This window comes from Leptonychotes weddellii, chromosome 1, assembly GCF_054177405.1.
Source record: "Leptonychotes weddellii isolate Sample4059 chromosome 1, ASM5417740v2, whole genome shotgun sequence".
Classification (NCBI taxonomy): domain Eukaryota; kingdom Metazoa; phylum Chordata; class Mammalia; order Carnivora; family Phocidae; genus Leptonychotes; species Leptonychotes weddellii.
Genome location: NC_138369.1, coordinates 69,747,006 through 69,770,778, shown reverse-complemented (window position 1 = coordinate 69,770,778; position 23,773 = coordinate 69,747,006). Strand labels below are relative to the sequence as shown.

Below are 23,773 nucleotides of genomic sequence, written 5' to 3'. Positions count from 1 at the left end.
AGCACTAAGGGAATTTGGGTGAAACTGTATTTGTGGCTTTCTCAATTCATCGTTCAAATTATCTAAATAATGACTTCAAAGTCCCCATCACTTTCTATGTAGAGATGAAACTCAAAGTCCTTAACAGTAAGAGCAGAGCAGTGCTTCTCAATTCTCTCTGCTGAAGGACCAGCTATCCCCCACATCAATCACAGGCCAAAATTCTTATAAAATATAATAAAATGAATTACCCAGAAAAATAAAATGAAAAAACATACCAAATTAAATCACAATTCTTTATTGGCTTCAACAGATGTAAAATTGCTCTATGGTGCTATAAAAACTTCCAAATGCTGCTCACTCTCTATTTCTGTACCTATCACAGACCTGTCAACAGTGTTTGGACCAGTATGGTTCTGAGTACCACACTTTGAGAAGCACTGGGTCATGAAACCGAACTGTCTTGCTGGCAAAAAGTTCTCATTCCTTTGACTAAGAGTAATGAGAAATAGCATTCACATTGTTCTTTACATTTGTGTTGAAGGGGACGAGTGAAGAGACAACTTTCCTCAAAAAATTGTCTGAGAAGGTTATTTTTACACTTGTACTGAGCTGTAAAGATGGATTTTCCCACCGATTTTGACCACAGGGTGGAATATACTGACTCTCAACATTTAAGGGGCAAAGGAATCACTTTGGGGAGATTATAAATAATGCTCATTAGGGTCCCAACACCAAAACCTCTGATTCAATAACTTCCTTAATACCTACTATTTCTATATTACTTTCAATCTTTAACACCTTTAGACACTCATATGAGGTCAACATGATTATTCTAGTTCCACAAATGAGAAAATCTGGATTTAGAGTTTCACAATAGAACTTAAACCTTTTAAATTCTAAGTTTAGTATTTTTTTTTCCTTATGTGTGTACATGGGTCTTGAGTCTTAAGAAACCTAAACTGTGGCTAGAGTAGGAGTGGATTTTTTTTTAATTTATTGCCATTTAAAGTTATTTATCCCCCTAATAATGATTGCCCATCTACAATATAAATGCTTGTGAGGGTGACATAATATACAGCCCCCACTTATGACCCAAATGTTCTTTTCCATACTTGTCCAATCATGCCAGAATATTATTCAGCTTACTGTCTTGGAATTAAGTCTTCCAAGGAATTACAGATTACTCAATTAATTAACTAATAGAGAACCAAGGCTCTGATAGCTGATTAAAGAAACTACAACTGTTTTCAGACACGAGATCAGTTAGCTTTGTTATAAATGAAATTGCACTGAACCTGGATCACTCAACCTAAATCTAGACATGATTTGGTGATCACTATTTGTGTGATTTGGGGCAAATTGTTTACTCTCTCACCTACAAGTTTCCTTACCTATGTTATTCAGGTCATAGTTATAACACACGCACTCTTATGAAATTAGATTTTTTTTTTAAAGGTGGATGTAAAATTGCCTTCCTTGAGAGCCCTTGTCACTCAGTTCATGATCAATACATATTTTTTATATAAATGCAATATATTGTGTGTTATATTTTTCCTTTGTTTTTAGGAGTTCCAGGGAGCCTGAACTAGCTCCATAAGGAAAACTTCCCTATAGAATAGGTGACCTATTGTGTAGGGTCTGTCTCCCCCCAGGGGTAGACTTATTTACAATCACTGCAGATAGTGAATAAGAAGCTGGATTACAAGTTGTCAGAAACACTGTAGTATGGAGTCTGGTGGGGGTTGGGGGAGTGGTAGATCAGATGGTTCTAAAAATCTTTTCTTGTTAGGGCTACCATAACAAAGTACTACAAATTGGGTGGCTTAAACAACAGAAATGTATTGCCTCACAGTTCTGGAGGCTAGAAGTCCAAAATCAAAGTGTCAAAAAGGTTGATTCCTTCTCTGGGCTGTAAGGGAAGGATCTATTCTAGACTTGTCTTCCTGGTTTGTTGATGGTGTTTTCCATGTGTCTCTTCATATCGTCTTCCCTCTATGTGTGTCTCTGTGTCCAAATTTCCCCTTATAAGAATAACCAGTCATAATGGGTTAGGGCTCACTCTAATGATCTTAACTAATTACATCTTCAATGACCCTATTTCCAAATAAGATCACATTCAAAGGCAGTATGGGTTATGAATTTGGGGGGGGGGAACACAATTCAATCCATAACATTATGATTCAATGATTAGCATCCTCATGAAACAGAAGACATGAGTCCCGGGTTTTTTCTCATGTCTGCCACTTACTAGCCAAGAAACTGGAATTCTCTCAATTATTATAGGCTTATCTGTAAAATAAGTGAGTTGGAGTAGAAACAAATTAACTCCAAAAAGTGTATTTCATTTCTAAAATGTCTATATCTAAATGTGGTGTGGGGATCTCCAAAAGAGCTGCTAAATCCTATAAACTCTGAGTTTAGACAGGCTCTTATCTGGGTCCTCCTCTTTTCCCCAGTATCAAACAGTTGGTAAGAAATTCCTAGTAAGAAACTAGGAAATAGGTCAAATATATTCTCTGCAAAAGCAGTTTCAGCTCATTATGATTAGATTAACTGATAAGGGAAAATAAGTGTATGATGTGTATTATGCCACAACCTTTAATGAAAGAAACATATTCAGACATACATCTATCTCTGGAAAGAGAGATAGAAGAGTCACTGACCACCCTGATTGGCAGTTAAGAGAGGAGAACTGAGTGGCAAGGGAAGAACAGTAAGGGAAACATTTTTGCTGTTCTTTTTACATTTTAATCACAGAAACATGTGTTACCTGCTCAAAGAGTAAACAAGTGTTAAAATAGAAAAAAACATTCATGTGTTGTGCATTTGTTTATTAGCCTTTTACTTTTAAGCCGAGCTGTTCTATATTTAAGTCATTTTGTGTTTTGGAGTCTTTATAAGTAGGCCTGACTTTTACAGCTTTTGACTTCACAGGAAGCTCTGGGGTTCGGCAAACAAGCTTATGTATTTGTTTCAGTGTGAAAACACATAATGAAAGAAGACTTCATAAGCAGATGTTTCTTAAGAGGCTTTTGCTATACAAATATGACACACTTAATGCACAGAACCAGCTAGTAATCTGCTACCTCTGTCTTCAAAGGACAAGAAACTTAGCAATCAATATTATATTTACTATGGCATTTTTCACCTGAAAAATTTCCACACCCTCTACCAGTTGTGACTAAGAAAGACAGTCTTATTTTTTTCTACCCCAAATTTCCAGCTGGCTGCCTCCGTGTTTCAGAGACACCAGCAACTGTACACATTTAGTAAGAGCAGTTACAACGTATAAACTGGATTTAATTAATATCTCTTTAAACACACAAGTGCACGTGTGCTGAACTGTTGTTTCTCTAACATCCTACACTGGCTGAGGGATGGGAGGCATCGCCACAGCTGGAGCAGTTAACAAAACACAGAACCTCAGAGGAAAGCAAGAGTAAAGAATAGGTTTTGAAAGGAAAGGAGACCCAGTGCACCAATAAACATGGTAGTATTTCCATTTTAAAGATGGAGGAAATCTTGAAGGGTATATATCTGAAGATAACAAGAACTTGAACCTGACATTTCCCATTTAGGGTTCTGTATTTTTGTCCTTCACCTATTATGATATTGTAAGTGCATATTTAAGCTACAGCTGTAGAATATAGGGTACACACATGTAATGCTGTCCTTTTAGTGTCATAAAGTGCCTCACCAATATTTTATGGTAAAAATCCTTCTGGGGTCACATGAAATAGTTGATGAATATTATAAAATACTGATTTTAGAGGACTTTCTATAAATAACCACTGTGATTTTAACATTACACTTCTTTTATATAACCAGAGTAAATAAACGCATGAGCCAACATAAAATTATGGATGTAAATTAAGGGGATGGTTTGATGCTATGCTTGCTTGTGTTCCCTAATAATTGCTTAAATTAATAACTTTGGTTAGATGGAAATAATCTAATGTATGAAAACAGTGAGTACTTAGATTTTTTAAATTATTGAGACATTTCCGTCAATTATGTTTCTTATGGCACAACTATAATGGCTATTTCTCTTCTATTATCTATCATGCATTTTCCCTGTCATCTCTCTCTCCCTCTCTCTCTATCCATGCATCCATCTATCCTCCACTCATTCATTCTAGAATTGTGTTTTGAGTCTTTGCACTGTTCCAAGTTCTGTGCTATGGTTACTTTACCAAAAAAGATAAATATGGAACTGATCTCAGTTCCCAAATTAAACCTTAACCTTTACCGTATAGCTTTCCTTGGCCACCTCCAAGTGACCTGACCTTCCCTTGAACTCAGGGAGCATTTACTTTCAAAGGACTTTATTTAAGCATTTGATTACAGAGCGCTTTATAGAATGATTTAACTACTCCACCCCATTTTTTCAACAAATGAAGCAAACTATATAGACAGGGTTCTTGCTTGCCTGAATCTTATTCTCTAATGCAGTGTTTTAACACTACATTAACACAGTAGCTGGTAGAAGAGTGTTTTAGGAAGTGACTAATCAACTTATTTCAATAATGATAAATACAAGGACAAGTCCTCCTTTCACCTCCCCCTCACCCCTTTTTCTTCTTCTTTCTCCTCTTTCTCCTCCTCCTCTCCTCTTCCTCCTCCTTCTTCCTCCTCCTTCTTCTTTTTGTATTTCTTTTTTTTTTTTTTAAAGATTTTATTTATTTATTTGAGAGAGCGAGAATGAGAGAGAGTACATGAGAGGGGAGAGGGTCAGAGGGAGAAGCAGGCTCCTCGCTGAGCAGGGAGCCCGATGCGGGACTCGATCCCGGGACTCCAGGATCATGACCTGAGCTGAAGGCAGTTGCTTAACCAACTGAGCCACCCAGGCGCCCTCTTTTTGTATTTCTAGTATCTGCTATAGTGTCAGACATATAGTCAGTGCTTAATAAATGTCCAATAAGCAAATAAATGCAGAAGAGATTAATTACATCTTCTTCCTCATATTCTCCATTACATTTAGTTGGGTTATCTTTATAAAAGACGCCTTTGTCAAATGCTTTTTCTCTATCAATTGAGAGGGGCGTATGGTTCTTGTCTCTTCTCTTATTAATGTGTTCTATCACATTGATGGATTTGCGAACGTTGAACCACCCTTGCATCTCAGGGATAAATCCCACCTGGTTGTGATGGATAATCCTCTTAATGTACTCTTGGATCCTATTAGCTAGGATCTTGTTTAGAATTTTGGCATCCATATTCATCAGGGATATTGGTCTGTAATTCTCCTTTTTGATTGTGTCTTTGTCTGGTTTTGGAATCAAGGTAATGTTGGCCTCATAGAATGAGTTTGGAATTTTTCCTTCTGTTTCAATTTTTCAAACAGCTTCAGGAGAATAGGTATTATTTCTTCTTTGACTATTTGGTAGAACTCCCCTGGAAATCCATCAGGCATTGGACTCTTGTTTTTTGGGAGGTTTTTGATCAATTGCACTACTGGGTATTTACTCCAAAGATACAGATATAGTGAAAAGAAGGGCCACATGCATCCCAATGTTCATAGCAGCAATGTCCACAATAGCCAAACTGTGGAAAGAGCCGAGATGCCCTTCAACAGATGAATGGATAAAGAAGATGTGGTCCATATATACAAGGGGATATTACTCAGCCATCAGAAAGGATGAATACCCACCATTTGCATCGACATGGATAGAACTGGAGGAGATTATGCTAAGTGAAATAAGCCAAACAGAGAAAGACAACGGTCATATGGTTTCACTTATATGTGGAACATAAGGAATGGCATGGAGGACATTAGGAGAAGGAAGGGAAAACTTAAGGGGGGGGGTAGAATCAGAGGAGGAGATGAACCGTGAGAGACTATGGACTCCAGGAAACAAACTGAGGGTTCTAGAGGGGAGCAGGGTGAGGGGATGGGTTAGTCTGGTGATGGATATTAAAGAGGGCACGTACTGCGTGGAGCACTGGGTGTTATACACAAACAATGAATCATGGAACACTACATCAAAAACTAATGATGTGATGTATGGTGATTAACATAACATAATAAAAAAAAAGGCATCTCTGATGGAGCTATTATTTTCAAGAGGCCCATGTCTCAATATATAGAATTATTTCATGGGACTCAAAAGTTTGTAGAATGAATAAATTATTGAATGAATAAGTGAATAAAAAAACTCAGTCATGTGTTTTTCTCACTAACAATTTTGGAACTGTGACACACAGAAAAGCTTTAAAGCTCCATAGAAAATTTCTGCTTTTAACCAGTTGGGAGGCAGGTGTTAGTGTCAGATACCTGGCACATAATAAGCATTTAATAAATGACAGCTGTAGCCAAAGTCCTGCACAGGGTCACCCTACAAGCGAGGCTCACAATATTTCTGGGAGATGAAACACAACCACAGAAGGATTACGCTTAACATAGAGCTGTAGCTTCCAATACTTCAAACTTCCCTAACACCCCACCACACAAACATGAGAAAGTAAGTTCCACAATGACAGAAATTTAGCCTGTTAGATTTACTGCTGATTCTGAAGGGCCTGGCACATGGTCAGTCCTCAATAAACTTTTGTTGAATGAATGAAAAAATAGGCTCCAGGAGTGTGAGAATTGTCCAGTGTATTTAAACATTCCCCTGCTTCCCCTCCCAATACCCACAGATGTTCAAAATCTGAGGTCCCAAACCTGAACTACTAAATAAGAACCTGCATTTTAACATGATTCCCCCAGCAATTCACATGCACCATAAAGTATGAGCAGTGCTGCTATAAATCACATAAATTTTACCTTCCTGTCCCCCTCCACACAACTGATAACACTTCTGAACTGAAACTAACACCACACTCAAGTGTCTAGGGTAGCTCTTGTTTTTTGAGAAAAAGGAGGAATTAGAGTAGAGTTGGATGCTAAGATCTGATCTTTCTCAGTATCTCTTTCCCCAACTCTGTCTCCCCCATTGGCTTCCTCTCCCCTAATGAAATCATCTCATAGAGAGGAGTAACACAGAGTCAACATTTCTACACTGATTTATTTTTTTGAATGTTAAAGAATATGGGGGACCTGGATGCCTCAGTCAGAAAAGCATGTAACTCTTGATCTTGGTGTCATGACTTTGAGCCCCATGTTGGGTGTAGAGATTACTAAAAATAAATAAACTTAAAAAAAGGGGGGGGCATTAGCCTAGGCTAACTGAAAGCAAATAGTTACTCTCTTTATTTGCCTATCTTTCTGCCTTTGGGCCCTCTATGTGATCTTGTTCTTTTTCATGCCTCTCCCAGAAGGAGGAAGACCTCAATATTTACTGAGAATCTGGTATATGCAGGTGATTAGCTCAGTTTACTCATTTAACCTTTATGCCAACAGGAAACATAGCCATAGAAGGGGTGGGGCATACGGTCAGGCATACAGGCAGTCCCCATGAACACATTCCCCCAAAGCTGCACGTTTTCAACAAAATTTTGAAGGTTCATTATTGTTATAACTACTGATGAGGATATGAAGGAAATATGTTAGAGAAATGAAAAACAAAGGGGCAACTCTGAGACCCAGGGAGAAAACTGTCAAGGAGTATAGGCCTTTTTTGATGATCAGCTCCCATTCTAAACAATATCCTAAGTAACCCAAGCTACTCTTCAGCTTCAATCTCCAGCATTTTAAAATTTGGCTATCCCTCCAATCACAAACCTGAGAGAAATGTATTCATTCTCATTTTACAGAACAGGACACTGAGGCTCCAAAGGATTTAGCCTCTTGTCATTGGTTGCAAACATGCTCAGGTTTTCTGATTATGCATAAGCCTCTCCATTCTGCCATCATGTCATCTATTGGTGACTCAGCATTGCCTTCCCTCTTCTGTGCTCTTCCTTACATCACAAGGACTGGAAGCCCTAGGGTTGCATTCCCATGGGTCTCTGCCAGCAGTATTCAGGCATGGATCCCATAAAGAGAGGCATTTCATGGGATTTGGATGAAAGTAACTGGGATGACTGAGCATCTTGTATTTCTGCAACTTCCTGATTCCATGCAAGTAAGCACAAAAATTGAGAGCCAACAATAGCCTTCTCTGACCTTTGTTTGCCTGCCCAGCACCTCCAAAGACTTTGTAAGCACCTAAATCCTTATATTAAGGCCTTCCTGTTTACATGCCTAGAATAGTTTCTATTTTTCTCACCAAGCCCCAGCTAAGCCAACCACACAGCTTTCCACTCTTGTCCCCAACCTGCCATTCTATCCTATACATCTTTCTTCATAAAAGCCACCCATATTTACAAATATTTATTTGTTCAGCTTCCCTTATAAATTGAATTATTTCAGGGCAGACATTACAATATAATTTTTGTTATCACTATTCCTGCCACATAGTGATGTTTAATTAACAGCAATTGATTGAATGGACCACACTCATACCACTTCCTAATATTTCTTTCCTAAACATCATCTACCTACTTCCAGGATTGGTTCCTTTCAAGAAATGCTGATGCAGAATGGGATCAGAATGGTCCTAAGCACTGAAACTCCAATGTCTTAAAAGACTGAGGGGCAGGGTAGGGGGTACATGAGGAATTCAAGGAAAGCTTTCTCTTGTCTGAAAGCTACCAAAACAACCAGGATACAACATCCTTAGGTCAAGAGAACAGTTTCTGTTGCTAATCTTTAAAAAACTGACTTTGAGTAGACTGAGGGATCCTAATGGTTTTATCAAATGTCCTCTTTTATATCCATATCCAAGCTCAGATTCTCCACCTGTTTTCCTTTCCCTTCTAACTATGCATATTTTTACAGATGTTTCATTATTCTACTTGACTTACATCCAAACCTAGTGGCTTATGCTCTTGTGGAAGGATAATAATCAGGGATATCCATTTATGTTTCCATGATTGTATTTCATTTTTTTTCCTTTCACCATTCTGCCCCATCCTACCCCCCAAGTGACAGATGATTCCATACACAAAGCCTCAGTGGAGAGATATAACAGGCAGTCAGTTTGTGATTGTCATGAACTTGCTTCAAAAAGGTCTGATGCGGGAAGGTTGTTCGGTGGCAGATGGTTCATCATTTTCTTGGCAAAGAGATAAGAGCAGTTTGGCACATCTAGGCAGAAGGGACCACCAACAGCAACAGCCTCGCAAAGTTTGTGTGTCTAAAGTTGGGAGCTGAGGACTTAAATAGCCATGCTAAACAGGTGCTGACCATCTATGAATGCCTTTGTAGGCAAATAACTTAGTGAACAGAGGAGTTTCCCACCAAGAGTTGGATGGATAGCCTGTTAGATTCTACAATCTCAGCACACCCTGAAACAGAATTAAATTGCATTTCCCTTCACCATAAAATGGTCTTTTGAATCAGAAATAAAATCAATTTACAGCAATTAAAAATTGTTTCATATACCCTGAATTCATGGATTGAGATTCACACCTGCTATAAAATCAAGAAGTCAGGCTATTACTTAAAGAAACACTCTATACTCTAACTCTGAGTCCAAAGTCACCTGGTTATGGGCTTTACCACCATTCCCCCCTCAGTAAGAAACAAGGAGTGGCTTAATCCTTGGTTGTTGCAGCTTGACTAGCACTGAAAGGAAATAACAATTATGTGTAGCAACAGAGGGTCTCCTTATTTAAATGGAACAAATACAAACAGAAGTCAAAATCCATCATAGAGGAAAAAGAATCAAGTCAAACTTCTGCTATCAGTCAATGAACTGCCACATTCAAAAAAAAAAAAAAAAAAAAAAGAAGAGTTCCCAGCCTATGCATGAACATAATGGCTATCACTCAAATAGTGCTTGTTATGTGTTGAGTGCTGTTTTACATTATTCAGCACACATACTCCGGTTTCTCTTCAAAATGCATAAATCTTTCACCTTTTACATTATTCAGCACACATAAGCATTACCACATGCCTAAGAAATAGGTTAATTATTAGTCCCATTTTATAGATGAAGATACTGAGATACATGGGAGTTATGTCACTTGCCCGAGGTCATATTGATGATAAGCAGCAACTTTGAGATTTGAACAGTCAGTCTAGTTACAGGATCCAGCTTGACCATCATACAATGCTGCCTTTGCCCACAAAAGTGCAAATATATGAATGAAATAAACCCCAAAGGAAGAGATTATTAGGTCCACTCCCTTTATTTTAAAGAAGGGTTAATAGTAGCAAATAGGATAAAGAAACTTGCTGAGTGTCAAATAGCTCAGCCAATCACTCATCTTTGTTTTTTATGACAAACAATACTCATCAATCAAATTAATATTGCTTTTAATGTTTCTCAAATGGCAAACCGAAATTTTAAAACTCAGCTTTTTACAGCCTTCCAGGAATTTCACCTCAACTGTTCTAAAGCTGACATGAGACCTAACTGACAGGATGCCAAGTGGTCTTAGAGGCCAGGTAATGCACCTTGATGGATCATCTCTGGGCGTCTGGGAAGCAAGACTGTGCCAGGAAGCCACTTAACTGAACAGCGGAGAAAGGGAACCCATGGGACTTTAGTGTGGTCATTTAAAAATCAGAGAATTTGATGCTGAGCAATTTTTTCTCTACACTTATTGAAATGCCTAGGATTAGAAATCTTTACTTTGGAAACGTGATCTTGATGCTCCTCCATTTATGCTCCATCAATTTCAAAATAAGATTCCCATGGAAAACCCCTCTCCCCTAAAAGAGCAAAGTGATCATTCTGATTCTCCCTTGCCCTTTAGCGAGGACTAGCATATAATTGGACCATGTCCCTGGAATGACCAGAGTCCCCAGGATGAAGTATTATTAAAGAAAATAAGACCCACTTCCATCTCCTGAAAGAGAATGATCTAACTGTGGGAAGATTTTAAAAAATCCATCATGGAAGCAAGATGTTTCAATAAGAAATCTGTATTATTTAGATCACTGGGCATTCAGTGACCTACCATCTTAATCCTCTTTGCTCTGGTTGTGTTGACACATCCTGTCATTGATAAGCTCAGACCTCCATTATGACAAACTGCTGAAATCTGAATCAGATGATATTAGGAAAAAAATAGTCATGGGTTTCTAACCTTTTCAACCCTTATTTCTATTTTCATCATAAGAATACTTTCACTGCCTGTACAAAAAGAGATGATGATGAATATGAGGAATCTGTCAACTTACAAAGATATGCTAAGAGTGAAAATAGAAGCAAGTAATTGAACTTGTGTTGAGAAGGCCATTAACTAAGCCCAAAAAACAAAGTAATTTAAGAAAGACCTAACCTGAGCAACTGTGACACGGTAAGAAGGGAAAACAAAACAAGACAAAAAAAGCAAAACAAACAAAAGAAACCCTCCTACCACCAGAATGCTGAGTTGCTTTAAGTTAAGGGGGAAAAAAGTGCTCTGCAAATGGAATGCATCACTATTGTGCTTATTGGGGTCCTCTTCATTAAATTAGAAAAGAAGCAACAGATTTGAAAATTAAAGTGTAGGACTCAGAAGAAACTCGTTCAAGTTTTTAGACACTTACTTGAATTCTAATGTTCTCTTTAATAAATCCATTAAGTTTTAATGTAGATATATTCCAACAAAATAATGGAATCATTAGTATTACCCAGAAAGACACTAAACGGGAGACATGAACTCAAGACCAACCCAGGTGGATTAAATCTCTTTTCATTTTCCCTTGAAGGAGCCTGGCTCTGGGGACCTTATATAACCAGACAACCAGCTACCTTGTAGCTTTCAGACCATCCATGGAATAAATGATAACAGCAAAATGGACGTAGTGACCAACTTACCCCTGGCACATCAGGACTACTCTTATTTCTATTGGGTCAACTTCCTTTTCTATTCTGCACCAAGGTTACAACTTTGTGGCCAAATGAATTTATTGTTCATAACAAGTCCCAAAGGCTCAGCTATAAAAAAGGAACTCTCTGACCTCAACTACTGTATTGAAAGGACCCTGCAGCAGACTCTCCTCTGAGAACTAACAAAACATTTTATATGAGCATTAATTTGAAAAACTAAAATAATCCTTTCTTTCAAAAAAAGGAAAGCAACAATAGCAACAACAACAAAGTACTCCTGGCACTTACCACTTGGCCACATGCAAATGTGACCTGGGGACTTACCGCATTAAAATTGGGGAAGAGGTTGACTGCCGCTGCTGTGTCCAGAGGAAAGGGAAGAAAGGGTTTGATATCCAGCGAAGGTTGCAGAGGAGGGGCTGGTGGACGGACCAGGGCTGGGAGAGCAGGGCTCTGGCAGGTACCACCTGCAGAGAGGAGAGCAAAGGGAGCAATCAGCGACATTGTGCATGCTAAAAACAAAAACAAAAAACCATCAAGGTGTCTTTTGAGCCCAAAAGGCCAGCTTTGTGGGTCACTGGAAAAAACAAGACAGGGAGTGTAGTGGCCTCAGCTAGGAAGTGGTCAATGAGCGGATCTGCCATTAGGCAGAGGGAGCTAGTTAAGCTGCTCCCTTTCCCTCCTCAGATAATAACTGTACAGTTGTGTAAGTAACAGTTACCATTTCCAACATTTCATACTCTACCATCTATCCTTCCTTTCTGGCCTAAAGCTCTGGATTGGATCAGCAACAACTCTTTCACTAAAATCCCTTGATTCAAAAGGAAAACCCCTCCCTCCGTTGCCCTCTCATCCCTCTTTGAAAACGAACTTCTACTCAGAATATGCATCAAGTCTAAGTGATTACTTTACAGAACTGCTCTTTTCCACCACATCCAAAACTCTGGCAGCAAGAAGACATGAACTTGGCATGGAAAAGAAACTTAACCACAAATACAGCAGCCATATGTTACTGCCCTGGCAACTGGAGGATTAAAACAAGTGAACCCAGCTACAAACCAAGCAATCCCTGAACTGTTCAGCACCCTGGCAGCTTTGAGCATTCTATGACTACCTACCTCCTTCCCAGTTGTGAGTAGGTGGAATTTAGAAGGCCACCAATGAGCAAGCAGTGGGAATATTATGCCAACAAAGACACCCTTTGCATACTGGTAGGCAACCAGCTGTTTGCAATGGAGCACCCCCACCCTTCTCCCCCACTCCCCATTATAGGGCTCCATGCACTCAGAAGATGGAAGGAAAGAAGCCCATCTCAGTGTTCAGTCTCCCATATGTTGGTAACATTCCAAAACATCAATTTGCTCTTAATTAAAGGCTGTTTGAATCCTAGGAAACCGTTAAAATATGCCAGCATTCTTCTAATCTGAGAGGCAAGCAACAGACTGTAAAAACCTGCTGGTGAAAATCCAAGAAGCATTAGGAAAAAAAACACAGTGGGATTTTTCCTTTCTCATGGAAAAGAACCCTAAGAGGCAGAAGAGAGAAGAGAGGCTCATGTCTGTGCCACTCACTTGCCTGCCATTTTGTTTTCAAAACAAAGTAGAGTGAGACCCATAGGAATAATCTTTAAAAATCTCACAATCACTTCTCTGGTCAACTGGACACAACCATCATCCTGCCTTCAATCAGTTATCTGAACACAAGGTAAACATTCTAAAAATGATTCCCCAATGGCAAATCTAACCCTACTAGACCAGTAGATCAGTTAACAAGGTGGGTGACTTAATGCCTACAACAGAAGCCATCAGCACAAGATGTAATTAACCATACAAAAAACCCATTAACTCTCCTATTTCCAGGTATAAAATCAGCTGGAGCCAAATTAACAAAACCAGTATTTTTACCACTCTTTTCACTTCCCTTTTAAAATATTCCTTAACAACAGCAAGGCCAACGGTAACAAGTTTGAATCAGCAAACCAATTAAAATAAAAAGTAGTACAAGTCAGAAGAGAGAGGACAGATGTTAAAGCAAGCATAGATAAAAGCAAAAAAATAACAAGTCTACATTCACCAGAGCACATCATAAATGTATTTTATTGTCCACCTGTTAGTATATTGAGTGTGGGTGTCTAAACTTTCTTAGAGAGAGCATCCATAAAACTTTGGTGATAGTTTTGTCTTGAGTTTAGTATTACTAAAAATTTCTTTTGATAAAAAGTTAAAGAAACAAAACAAATTTTTGGTCAGTATGTCTTTAGAAAACTCTAAGTAAAATATGTCTGGGTGGAAATCAATGATATAGTTTAACGTGAGCACAAATAATAGTGAGCTTTAATAAATAATTTTATATTATTTTTATCTGTGTCACACATCACTCTTTGCAAAAGGTGTTCATATATATCCATTACCTTGTTTGAGTCTAAAATATCAGAAATCAAGTAAGGGCTAACATAATATTATGAAGAAAAAATAAGTTGGAAAACTCTGTGGTTGTTAATGTAGCTTCCATTGAAATGTTCCATTCTTGTAATTAAAAGAATGCAATTCAGCAGGAACATATTCTGTAATTATTTCATTTATAAGTCCCCCTCTGGTTCAGGATGACCAGAAATGTTAAAGAGATAGCTCAAGCTTATTTATTTTATCCAACACAATGAGAGGCACAAAGTTGATTGACTGCTTGATAAAGTTAAGTCCCACCTCTCTTCCTCCGAGATATGTATTTCATTTAACTTATACGTGCAGCTAAAGACCTTCTCTCAATGTTGCCACTGGGTTTTCCTTAATAAGGGATGCAAAAATATCAAGGAAGAGTCATAAAATTGGGGGAACCTAGGCAAATTATTTGAGCCCATCTCTTCTTACCTGTTTGAAGAGATAAACCAAAAAGATGGTTGGAGAGCAGAGCACATGTGTGACTACACACATTTTGGCTACTGGCTATGCAAATACAGGTGTAGTAGATGCTGCAGTGTGCTTCCACCGCCCCCTTCCCCAGCTCCTGGCAGAGCTGGGAAGAGCTGGTAGCTGATAACTCACACTGAGAATCTGCACGCACATTGCCTTGGGCCAGAGGGTGCTGCCTCAGCCCAAGTCAAAGTCTTCCAGTGTGCAATGACTGATTGATAACAGGGGTGTCGTGGCTTCTTTATGCCTCAAGGCAGGATGACTCTGAACCTGTATTTCTGCTCTAGACCTCCTCATAAGATCTAGGATAGCCTGAGGCCTCTGTTGTGACTGCCTCACAGTTCAACTTTTCCCTCTGCCCAGTCCTGTATGCCTCACTCCTCATAGAAGATGGTCTCTAATAAAGTCTGAGTCCACTTCCAGTTCTTGGATAGCAGGGTATAACTATTATGAGTCTAAGTGAAATGTTGAATTGCTTTATTCTAAAATAGATACTTGCCACAAAATCCATAATGCTGATACTGAGGTATAAAACTGAAGCTCTCTCTTAAAAATTATCTGTGACTACCTTTTCTACTTTTAAAATTTGGATATGTCCTGAAATATTTCCTTGCACCAATCTGTACATGCTCAGCAGCAAGAATATTATTTGCAAAGAGTACAAAATCAAAATCATCAAATGAAACATATTTCATTTGTAAAGCAGATTAAAATATTCTCCTTGAGAAAACAACTATTTCATTTCTTCATTTTTTAACAGAAACTACTGCATTTAGGATACAAATATACATTTATTATTATTTTCTTTATTATAAAATGACCTTAACAATAATAAACATCAAAATACACAATGAATTTGTAGGCATTACTATATGTTAAAAAAGAGTAGTTTTGTTGTTATCGTTTATTAACAGTGTCACTTCATTCATTGGAATGTCACACTTCTGGAAATATTGGTATTCTTAATTTGAAGAAAGCATTTTGAAGCCTCCATGAGTGGAGACTGAAAAAAAATATAAGCTCGATATCTTTTATGTTTGAAACCCTACCTACCTAAGGCTAGTACCACCTCTTTCATAGCCTATGCAATTTTAACAATTAAATTATTCTGATTTCAGAGCAGTTAATATCTCTCCATATACCAAATTTCTAATATACCATGAAAGTCAGCAAATAAAAACATTCATTGAGTATAGAATGTTAGACACTAAGGTATTGAATAATTTAGGTAAATACAGTAAATAAGATAATCATTAAAGCTCACAAAATTTCTCTGTCCCTTTTTTATGTTTATTCTGCTAGGTTATATTTAGAATTTAGAACTGAACTATAGAGCAAACATTAAATATTACCTTGGTGTATTCATAAGACAGCTGTATATTCACAAAAGTACAAACATGAATTTGAAAAGAATACATGAGTAACTTATTTGTTAATAGACTAGTTGTTAATAAAGATTATGTGACAGAGTAAGATACATTCACTTCAAAAGTTTGCATTTCTGAAAATCAATTAAAATATAAATTTGGAAATGTTCATTTTAATAATTCATACAGAAAAAAAGGAATTCTAAGCCAGTTGTCACTTGAAGCCTATCTTATTAGAGATATTATGTATACAGTGCCCAGCCCAATGTGTGGCCAATTGGCGCTCCCTAAGTGAGGCATGTATTTTTTAATGAACCTAATAAATTCCAAAGGAGCTGTTCAAATTCCTCCAGACACAAACTGGGGCTCTCTGAAAGCAGTCAATCAAGACAATTTAGAAGCATGTTCATATCGTTCACTTTGTTTATTTTGACCCCTGCAGAAACAGAGTCTTCACAAAGAGGATACTTTGTAAATCAATATTTTGAAATACTCCTTCAGAGTGGGACAGTGTTCTTTCTGTAATATAACACTTTTAACCTTGAACTTCTGCACTTGATCCATTCAGGCATTCAGGGTTTATCAAACAGTCACAGATGTCCTGTCTGACAACCTGACAGCTTAACCTACTAATTAATCTTTCATTTCTCCAAATGACAAAACTGAAGTTCAAAATAATCAAGGGTTGCAGCTGTTAAATATTCAAAACCATGTATGCTTTAGGACTGGGAATCATATATATGTATATATATATATATATATATATATAACAAATATATAATTATATATACATGTATAAAAATGTATATAAATATATTAACATATATGATTATTATATATGAAAATATTTTTAAGTCTACATTTATAAAAGCAGCAGAAATCCTCAATTTCCTGATCAGATAAATAATTTCCATGGTATCTTTATCCTTAACCATCAGTTTTATACACACACACACACACGTATATATATAAATTTAACTATATGTTTTTATTAAAAATACACATATTAATTTATATATTAAATATATAAATAATTATATTTATACTTATCTGCAAGTATAATATATATATTTCAATAGTGAGCTATGATTAAACCAGTAAAGCACTTAGAATATTCATACCTAACAGGAAAACACCAAGAGCATTTTAAGTAGTATCAAGTCCTAAGTAGTTACTTGCGAAGCAACTATGAATTCACATGGAACACTACTCACATCTATTTCCAACTACTTCAGTTAGAATTTGCCATGTGCATTGCGGGAAGGAAAGGTGCACTAGGAATTCCGGGGTCTATGGGATGGTAGACATAAAAAATTTAGATCTGATACCACTATCATGAAGTAGAAAACAAATGAGTATTGGGGGCATAAAGGTAAAAGTTGATTTGACACAAAACACTGGCCATAGAGTGCTGTGAAATCGGCCAGCCAGCATGGGTGGGAATGAGTGTAGAGAATACAGCTAAATTTTATGAATCTACTGAGTAATTGCATGGACCATGTCTGCTATCCCTTAATTCCTTTAAAATGCACACCAACAAACTGATGGTTACCAGAGGGGAGGTGGGTGGGGGATGGGTGAAATAGGGGAAGGGGATTAAGGAGGGACTTGTGATGAGCACTGGGTGTTGTATGTAAGTACTGAATCACTAAATTGTACACCTTAAACTAATATTACACTGTATGTTAACAAACTGGAATTTAAATAAAAACTTAAAAAAATAAAAAATAATAAAATGCACAACAATTCTGCATGTATCTACTGTAATACTCAATTTACAAGCTCAAAAGCCAAAGCTCTATGAAGCAAAATATCTTACTTAAAATCACACAGGTAAGAGATGGCATTTGTTGTGAATCCGAGTGACCTTAAGAATTTTCAAAGTACTGATGCAAATAGCTTTTAAATTAAAAGAACCACAAAAATCAACAAAATAGCAGTAAAAGGAACACTCTACAAAGTCAGTTTTGCCATATAAGGCAAGCAGCTCCTTTGCAGCCAGACGTAATGCATTAAAATGAGAAATCTTGAAATTTTTATTACTGCTCAAAAAAAAAAAAAAACCCAATAAACACATTCCTTGTAAAGACTATGATAAAGGAATATTCAGTATTTATCGCAGATATTTATCTACCATGGCAACATCCTGGCACTGCCCTATATTTGAGAAAGAATCCAGAAAGACATGCATATCATATCAGATATGTTTCAAAAGCCCTCAAGTTTGCATTCTTTAACATCTACTTGCCAAATCAGAAAAATAAATACGTGTTTGTTGTATTCCCTTGTGTGACTGCCTCTCAAATTCTCAAGGTTATTCGTTGGGTACTTCAGTGTTATGATGATTTTTCAACTTTCTGGCTAGAAAAGTTTGAAAAACTTATGTTTACCATGTTTCCATAAACCCAGTGATCCAAAGTCCCATTCAGTTCTGATCTTTGTTTAAATATTGTTCCCAACTGAATGATAAAACTAGAAACTTATTTTGAAATAAAATCTGAATTTAATGTGACTTTTCACATTTTTCTTCTATTACTTTCTTTTCCTTCCTATTTTAGATTGTCGATTTACCTGCTAGGTTTTGGAAAGTTGACCCAGCATTTTCTCCCTCAGGATGAAGGTCCTCATTGGCCTAAAGTGACTGACCCTTGGCAGGTCAATTCCAGTGTTAAAGCAAGGTCTGATCCACAGACAGGTGGTAGCACTAAGCCACACAGGACGGTGGCTGCGCTTTCACATCCTGTTCTTGACCACAGAGAGGGATCAGGTGAGAATAGGAATATGAGTCAGGGCAACTGGAGCATCACTCTGGAAACACTGATTCAGAAACATTAGCTCGAGTCAATGGTCAGGACTCCATCTTAAACCATGAAAGAGAACACATGTGAGCCAGCCATGTTTCCCCTTATCCAAATTCCGTATTTTTTCATCTTAAGTTGTGGTATTTTAGCATTTCAGTAAATCATCTCAAAACTCATTTTGGAAGGAACCTAAGAAGGACTAGCTAACATTGCTTTCTCTGTCACTGTCAGTGAATGTCATGACCAGAATTAAAAAAAAAAAAAATGCTATTATCTAGTTGCCAATATCCTGAGTCAAGTCTTCACTAGAAGAAAAGTAGAATCTCTTATTTATTTAGCTAACTGTCATGACAATTTCTGGTGCCTGGGAAACACTGCAGAAAAATCTGTAAGGAGTTTTAGACTTTTACTCCTGTACTTCAGCCCCTCTGTCAAAGCGTACATAACTCAGGATTAGTACCCCCTCACAGGAAGTCAAAAGATTTTGCTTGAAAAATTCCTCTCAACTCAGTACCAGGGACATAAGATGTAAAAATGTAAAATTTTCCTCAAGAGGAATTGCCCAAGATTTAATTTCACAAAATAAATTATAAGTAGTAATAAAGATGCTCTAGTACCAAGGTGTCCGATACGGTAGTCATTAGCCATGTGTGGCTATTTTAAATTAAAAATTAGTAAAATTAAAAATCCAGCTTCTCAGCCACACTAGCCACATTTGAATGCTGAATAGCCACATGTGGCTAGAAGCTACCATGTTGTATGCAGCAGTTAGAAAACATTTCTATCATCGCAGAAGGTTCTATTGGCCATTACAGCTCCAGAGCAAAGCCAACATTTTTGAGTGATGAGTAATTTACAGATAAGGTGCCTGATACAGTCTGTTTCAGAATGTCTTGCTGATCAGAGAGAAAGTCTTTCTTTCTCCTGGTTTCTTCTCCTTCTGGGATTGAGGAGGAAAGCTTTCCAAGAGCCAAATGTGGCCACTGTCAGAAGGCAGACACTGTTGGAATCATACGAAAAAGGATTACTTGTCCACTCCTGGAGAAAACAATGGCCAATATGAATCTTTATGTGTGATCAATGATGATAATACTCAATGAGAAACCTAATTTAAAAAAAATGTTTAATGCTAAAATCAATATTAATGAATAATGAGTGCTTTGGATAAAAATGATACCACATTTTCAAACCAAGGATGCAAAAAGGGCCAGTTCTAGGGCAAATGAATGTTTATTCATATCTGATACTCTTTGAGAGTGCTATCACAATGCTTTTATTTAATGAAACAAAGTGTGTCACAATGCAGTCGCAATAAGAGCCAAGTGTTGAAATCCAGCTAACGTAGGCAGTTAAACCTGCCTAACTACATCTGTCTCTCAGGGTAATTTTGCTCATAATATCTAGGCTTTAGTCACCTCACTCTAAAGAGGTCCTTGGCATTGCTGTTCCATGATCTGTGCCTTTCAACTGGGACTTACCTGCATGAACCTTACTATGCCTGTAGAGCTGGGCATGCAGTTCCTCCAGAGCCTGATAAATATCTTCCCTCATGTTTTTTTTTTTTTTTTTCTTCTTCTCATAATTGTGTTGCATTCTTTGTTTCATCTCCAAGCCCTTGCCAATCTGTGTAGATACTAAATGTGATCCAAGGTATTAATAAAACATCTCCTGAGCTTAAATGGTGTGGTGTAGTTCTCCCAGTACTATTAAAATGAGTTAAATAAGGGGGTGCCTGGGTAGTTCAGTCAGTTAAGTGGCTGCCTTTGGCTCAGATCCTGATCCCAGCTGGGGTCCTGGGTGGGAGTGAACCCTGTGTCCCTCAGGCTCCCTGCTCAGCGGAGAGCCTGCCTCTCCCTCTCCCTCTGCCCCTGCTCCTCTGTCTCCCTCTCAATCTCAAATAAATAAATAAAATCTTTAAAAAACAATAAAACAAAATGAGTTAAGTAAGAATTACACACCACCTCCATTTATCTTAAGTAGTATTTTTATTATGTAAATGGTGAAGCTATTAGTTGACAAGAAGAGCAAATCTAAGAGAAGAAGACAAGCTAAGTTTTTGACCTAATGAACCTGAGGTCTAAGTGGAAAAGTAGCCATTGGATACTGCTTAGAGGCCAGTTCTGGGCAGATTCCACTCTGAGCAAACACTGGAGAGTCATCAGATAGGAAATCTGGACATGAGAAAGATTTCCCTGGGAAGCATTAGAAGAGGCCCGGGTCTAAGCCTACACCTTGACAATCCGATCCTTAGCCCAGTGAGAAAGACCCAGAAGGACTGGAAAGAGCAAGATGAGAGGGGGAGAATATGTCTGCCTAGAGGCAAACTAACCAGCAACTTCCTGGAAGAAGAGAACATAAATGGGGACTAAACTATCAGAGAATATTTTTTTAAAGATTTTATTTATTTATTCATGAGAGATAGAGAGAGAGAGGCAGAGGGAGAAGCCTGATGTGGGACTCGATCCCAGGACCCCAGGATCATGACATGAGCCGAAGGCAGATGCTTAACCAACTGAGCCCCCCAGGCACCCTAAACTATCAGAGTTTATTGGTGTGTATTGCTAAAAGGCAAGGAACATTTTATCATATATTTTTAGTCCAATTTTTAGACCAATAATTAGTTCCATTAAGCTTCCTTTGTTGATTCTTTTCTTTAAAAAAAAAAACTAAATACATGGTCTAAACATAAAATGCTCTAATCTGTTTATAACATAATTTTATTAGCATTTTCTCTCAACATAAGTTTCTTAACCATGGATTTCATTTTTAGGTGTGAATTTATTCTGTCTTTTAAACAACTCCCCTTTCCTCCATCAGCCTAAAAGCAATTACATTTCAGCTCCTGCACAAGGGGAACTGTGCAGAGAACTCTATGTAGTATATAGCTCCTTTGTCCTTTCATAGCCTTTTGAATTAAAAAAAAAAAGAAAGGAATAATGATGAGGTTAAAGACAATTGCTCAAGGTCACACCATTAGTAAGGTGTAAAGCCAAAATTTGACACCAAACATTCTGCTTCCAGAGTTTAAGCCATTATAGCTACATTTTATTCAGATATTGCCATTTTTTTGATGACGTGTAATAGAGAACAACAAATTCTATAAACAAAAAGCTGATTCAAATTAAACTTTGCCAAAGCAAATCAAATGAATGTGTACTGAGAGGGACTCATTTGTAAGGCACTGGAATATTCAAGAAGCAATTTCAGTTTCTTGCTCCATTGGTGCTTATAATCCAGTATATTGCATATTATGCAAATATTGAATCTACCAGATACCATAATGCAATAGACTGAATGTTTGTGCCCCTCCCTAAATTAATATGTTGAAACCCAGCCCCCAGTGTGATGGTATTTGGAGGTGGGCCCTTTGGCTGTGTTTAGGTCATGAGGGTGGAGCCCTTAAGAATGGGATTAGTGCCTTTACTGAAGAGGCCCCAGAAAGAATCCTGCCCCTTCCACATGTGAGGCAGAAGTCTATGCACCAGAAAGTAGGCCTTACCAGACACCAAATCTGCCTGTGCTTTGATCTTGGACTTACCAGCCTCCAGAACTGTGAGAAATAAATGGTTGTTAATTATAAACCACCCAGTCTGTGGTATTCCATTAAAGCAGCCTGAATGAACTAAGCAGATGCATTCATCCAAAGATACCATTTTTTCTGCTTGAATTAACCTGTTATTGGTTTAGTTTTCCCTTTCACTTCATCTACACAGTCCAGAAGAGCAAAGTAGAAGTTAAACTTACATTCATCATAATTAACTCAATTGAACTTAAGACTAATATCTGTTAGAGCATTCACTTGATTGTGAATGTTTTCATTCAATGTTTCACTGTGATTTTTTTCCCCACATTTCAATTGAATTTTCTTTCATAACAGTTATGACACAGAATTCCTAGGAAATGCAGCTGGATTAACACTGGGTGACATTGAGAAATAATGTGTCACTATCACTATCACCAAATAAAAGTAAGATATATTAAAAAGAGTGACAATCACATTTTTGCTGTCTTAAGGGGCCTACACTTGGCACATCCCATTCGTAGCACCTCTTAGCTTCTAAGGTGTAGGAACTGTGAGTTCTGATTTCCATTGCGTTGGTGAACATTCTTACAAATCCTATAATAGCAAAAAGAAATTCTGATTTCAGTTTCCTCAAGAACATTCCCTGTGGAGCTGACATGTGCTCTGTTTAGTCTCGGCCCCAATGTGATTGTTTCTTCTGGCAGGTTTTGCTTAAAACAAACCTAACTTTATATTTTCTTCTAATTCTGAAACATTTGGTCCTTGGAAGAGATATAAAATCAGTTACTATCAGAATTGTAGTAATTATAGTGTCCTGAAAATGACTGGCTTTAAAATGGAAGAAAAATAAAATGTCCATAAGTGATTGTAAGTGAGAAGATACACAAAGCCATGTTTTATTTTTATAAGAAGTCCTGTCATTTTGAGCACTTATTGTATTCTAAGTTCTGTGCTAGATGGCAATTTATATACATTATTTTTGTAAACAATGAAGATATCCTTGTTCTCATTATACAGATGAAGAAACAGAGGCTTAGTGAGATCCATTTACTGAAGATAAACCACCTTAAGTGGTAGAGCCAAGAAGAATTAGAAACCAGAGATGTCTGATTCCAAAGCCCATATTCTTTGATTATATTACACCCTTCTTCCTCTCAAATACCTACCAAGTTGTGATTCCCACCAATGTGAAAGAGGTACTGATGGAAACAGAAATTGCCTCTGAGTGAAGGACTTAAGTTTTCACATTCAAATAGCTAGGAGGGAGCAGATACAGGATTTACAAATCCAGAAAAACAAAACAAAACAAAAAAAAACAAATTGCTTGTAGCCTCTGGGAGGAGAAAGTCATCATACCAAGGTTATGGAGCCATCACCAAAACGTAACACAGAATGAAAAGGGACATCTATAATGTGATAAAATAAAAGACATCATAAAATACTG

At 37.5% G+C, this 23,773-nt stretch overlaps 1 protein-coding gene across 1 annotated transcript in view; it reads right to left on the bottom strand.

Annotated features, from left to right (window-relative positions):
- Positions 1-23,773, bottom strand: part of ZNF385D (zinc finger protein 385D) — a 750,122-nt gene that overhangs the window by 159,252 nt on the left and 567,097 nt on the right. Inside the window, exon 3 of the mRNA XM_081829883.1 lies at positions 12,054-12,196. Within this exon, the coding sequence (XP_081686009.1) occupies positions 12,054-12,196 (143 nt within the window). The remainder of the gene's footprint in view (positions 1-12,053; positions 12,197-23,773) is intronic.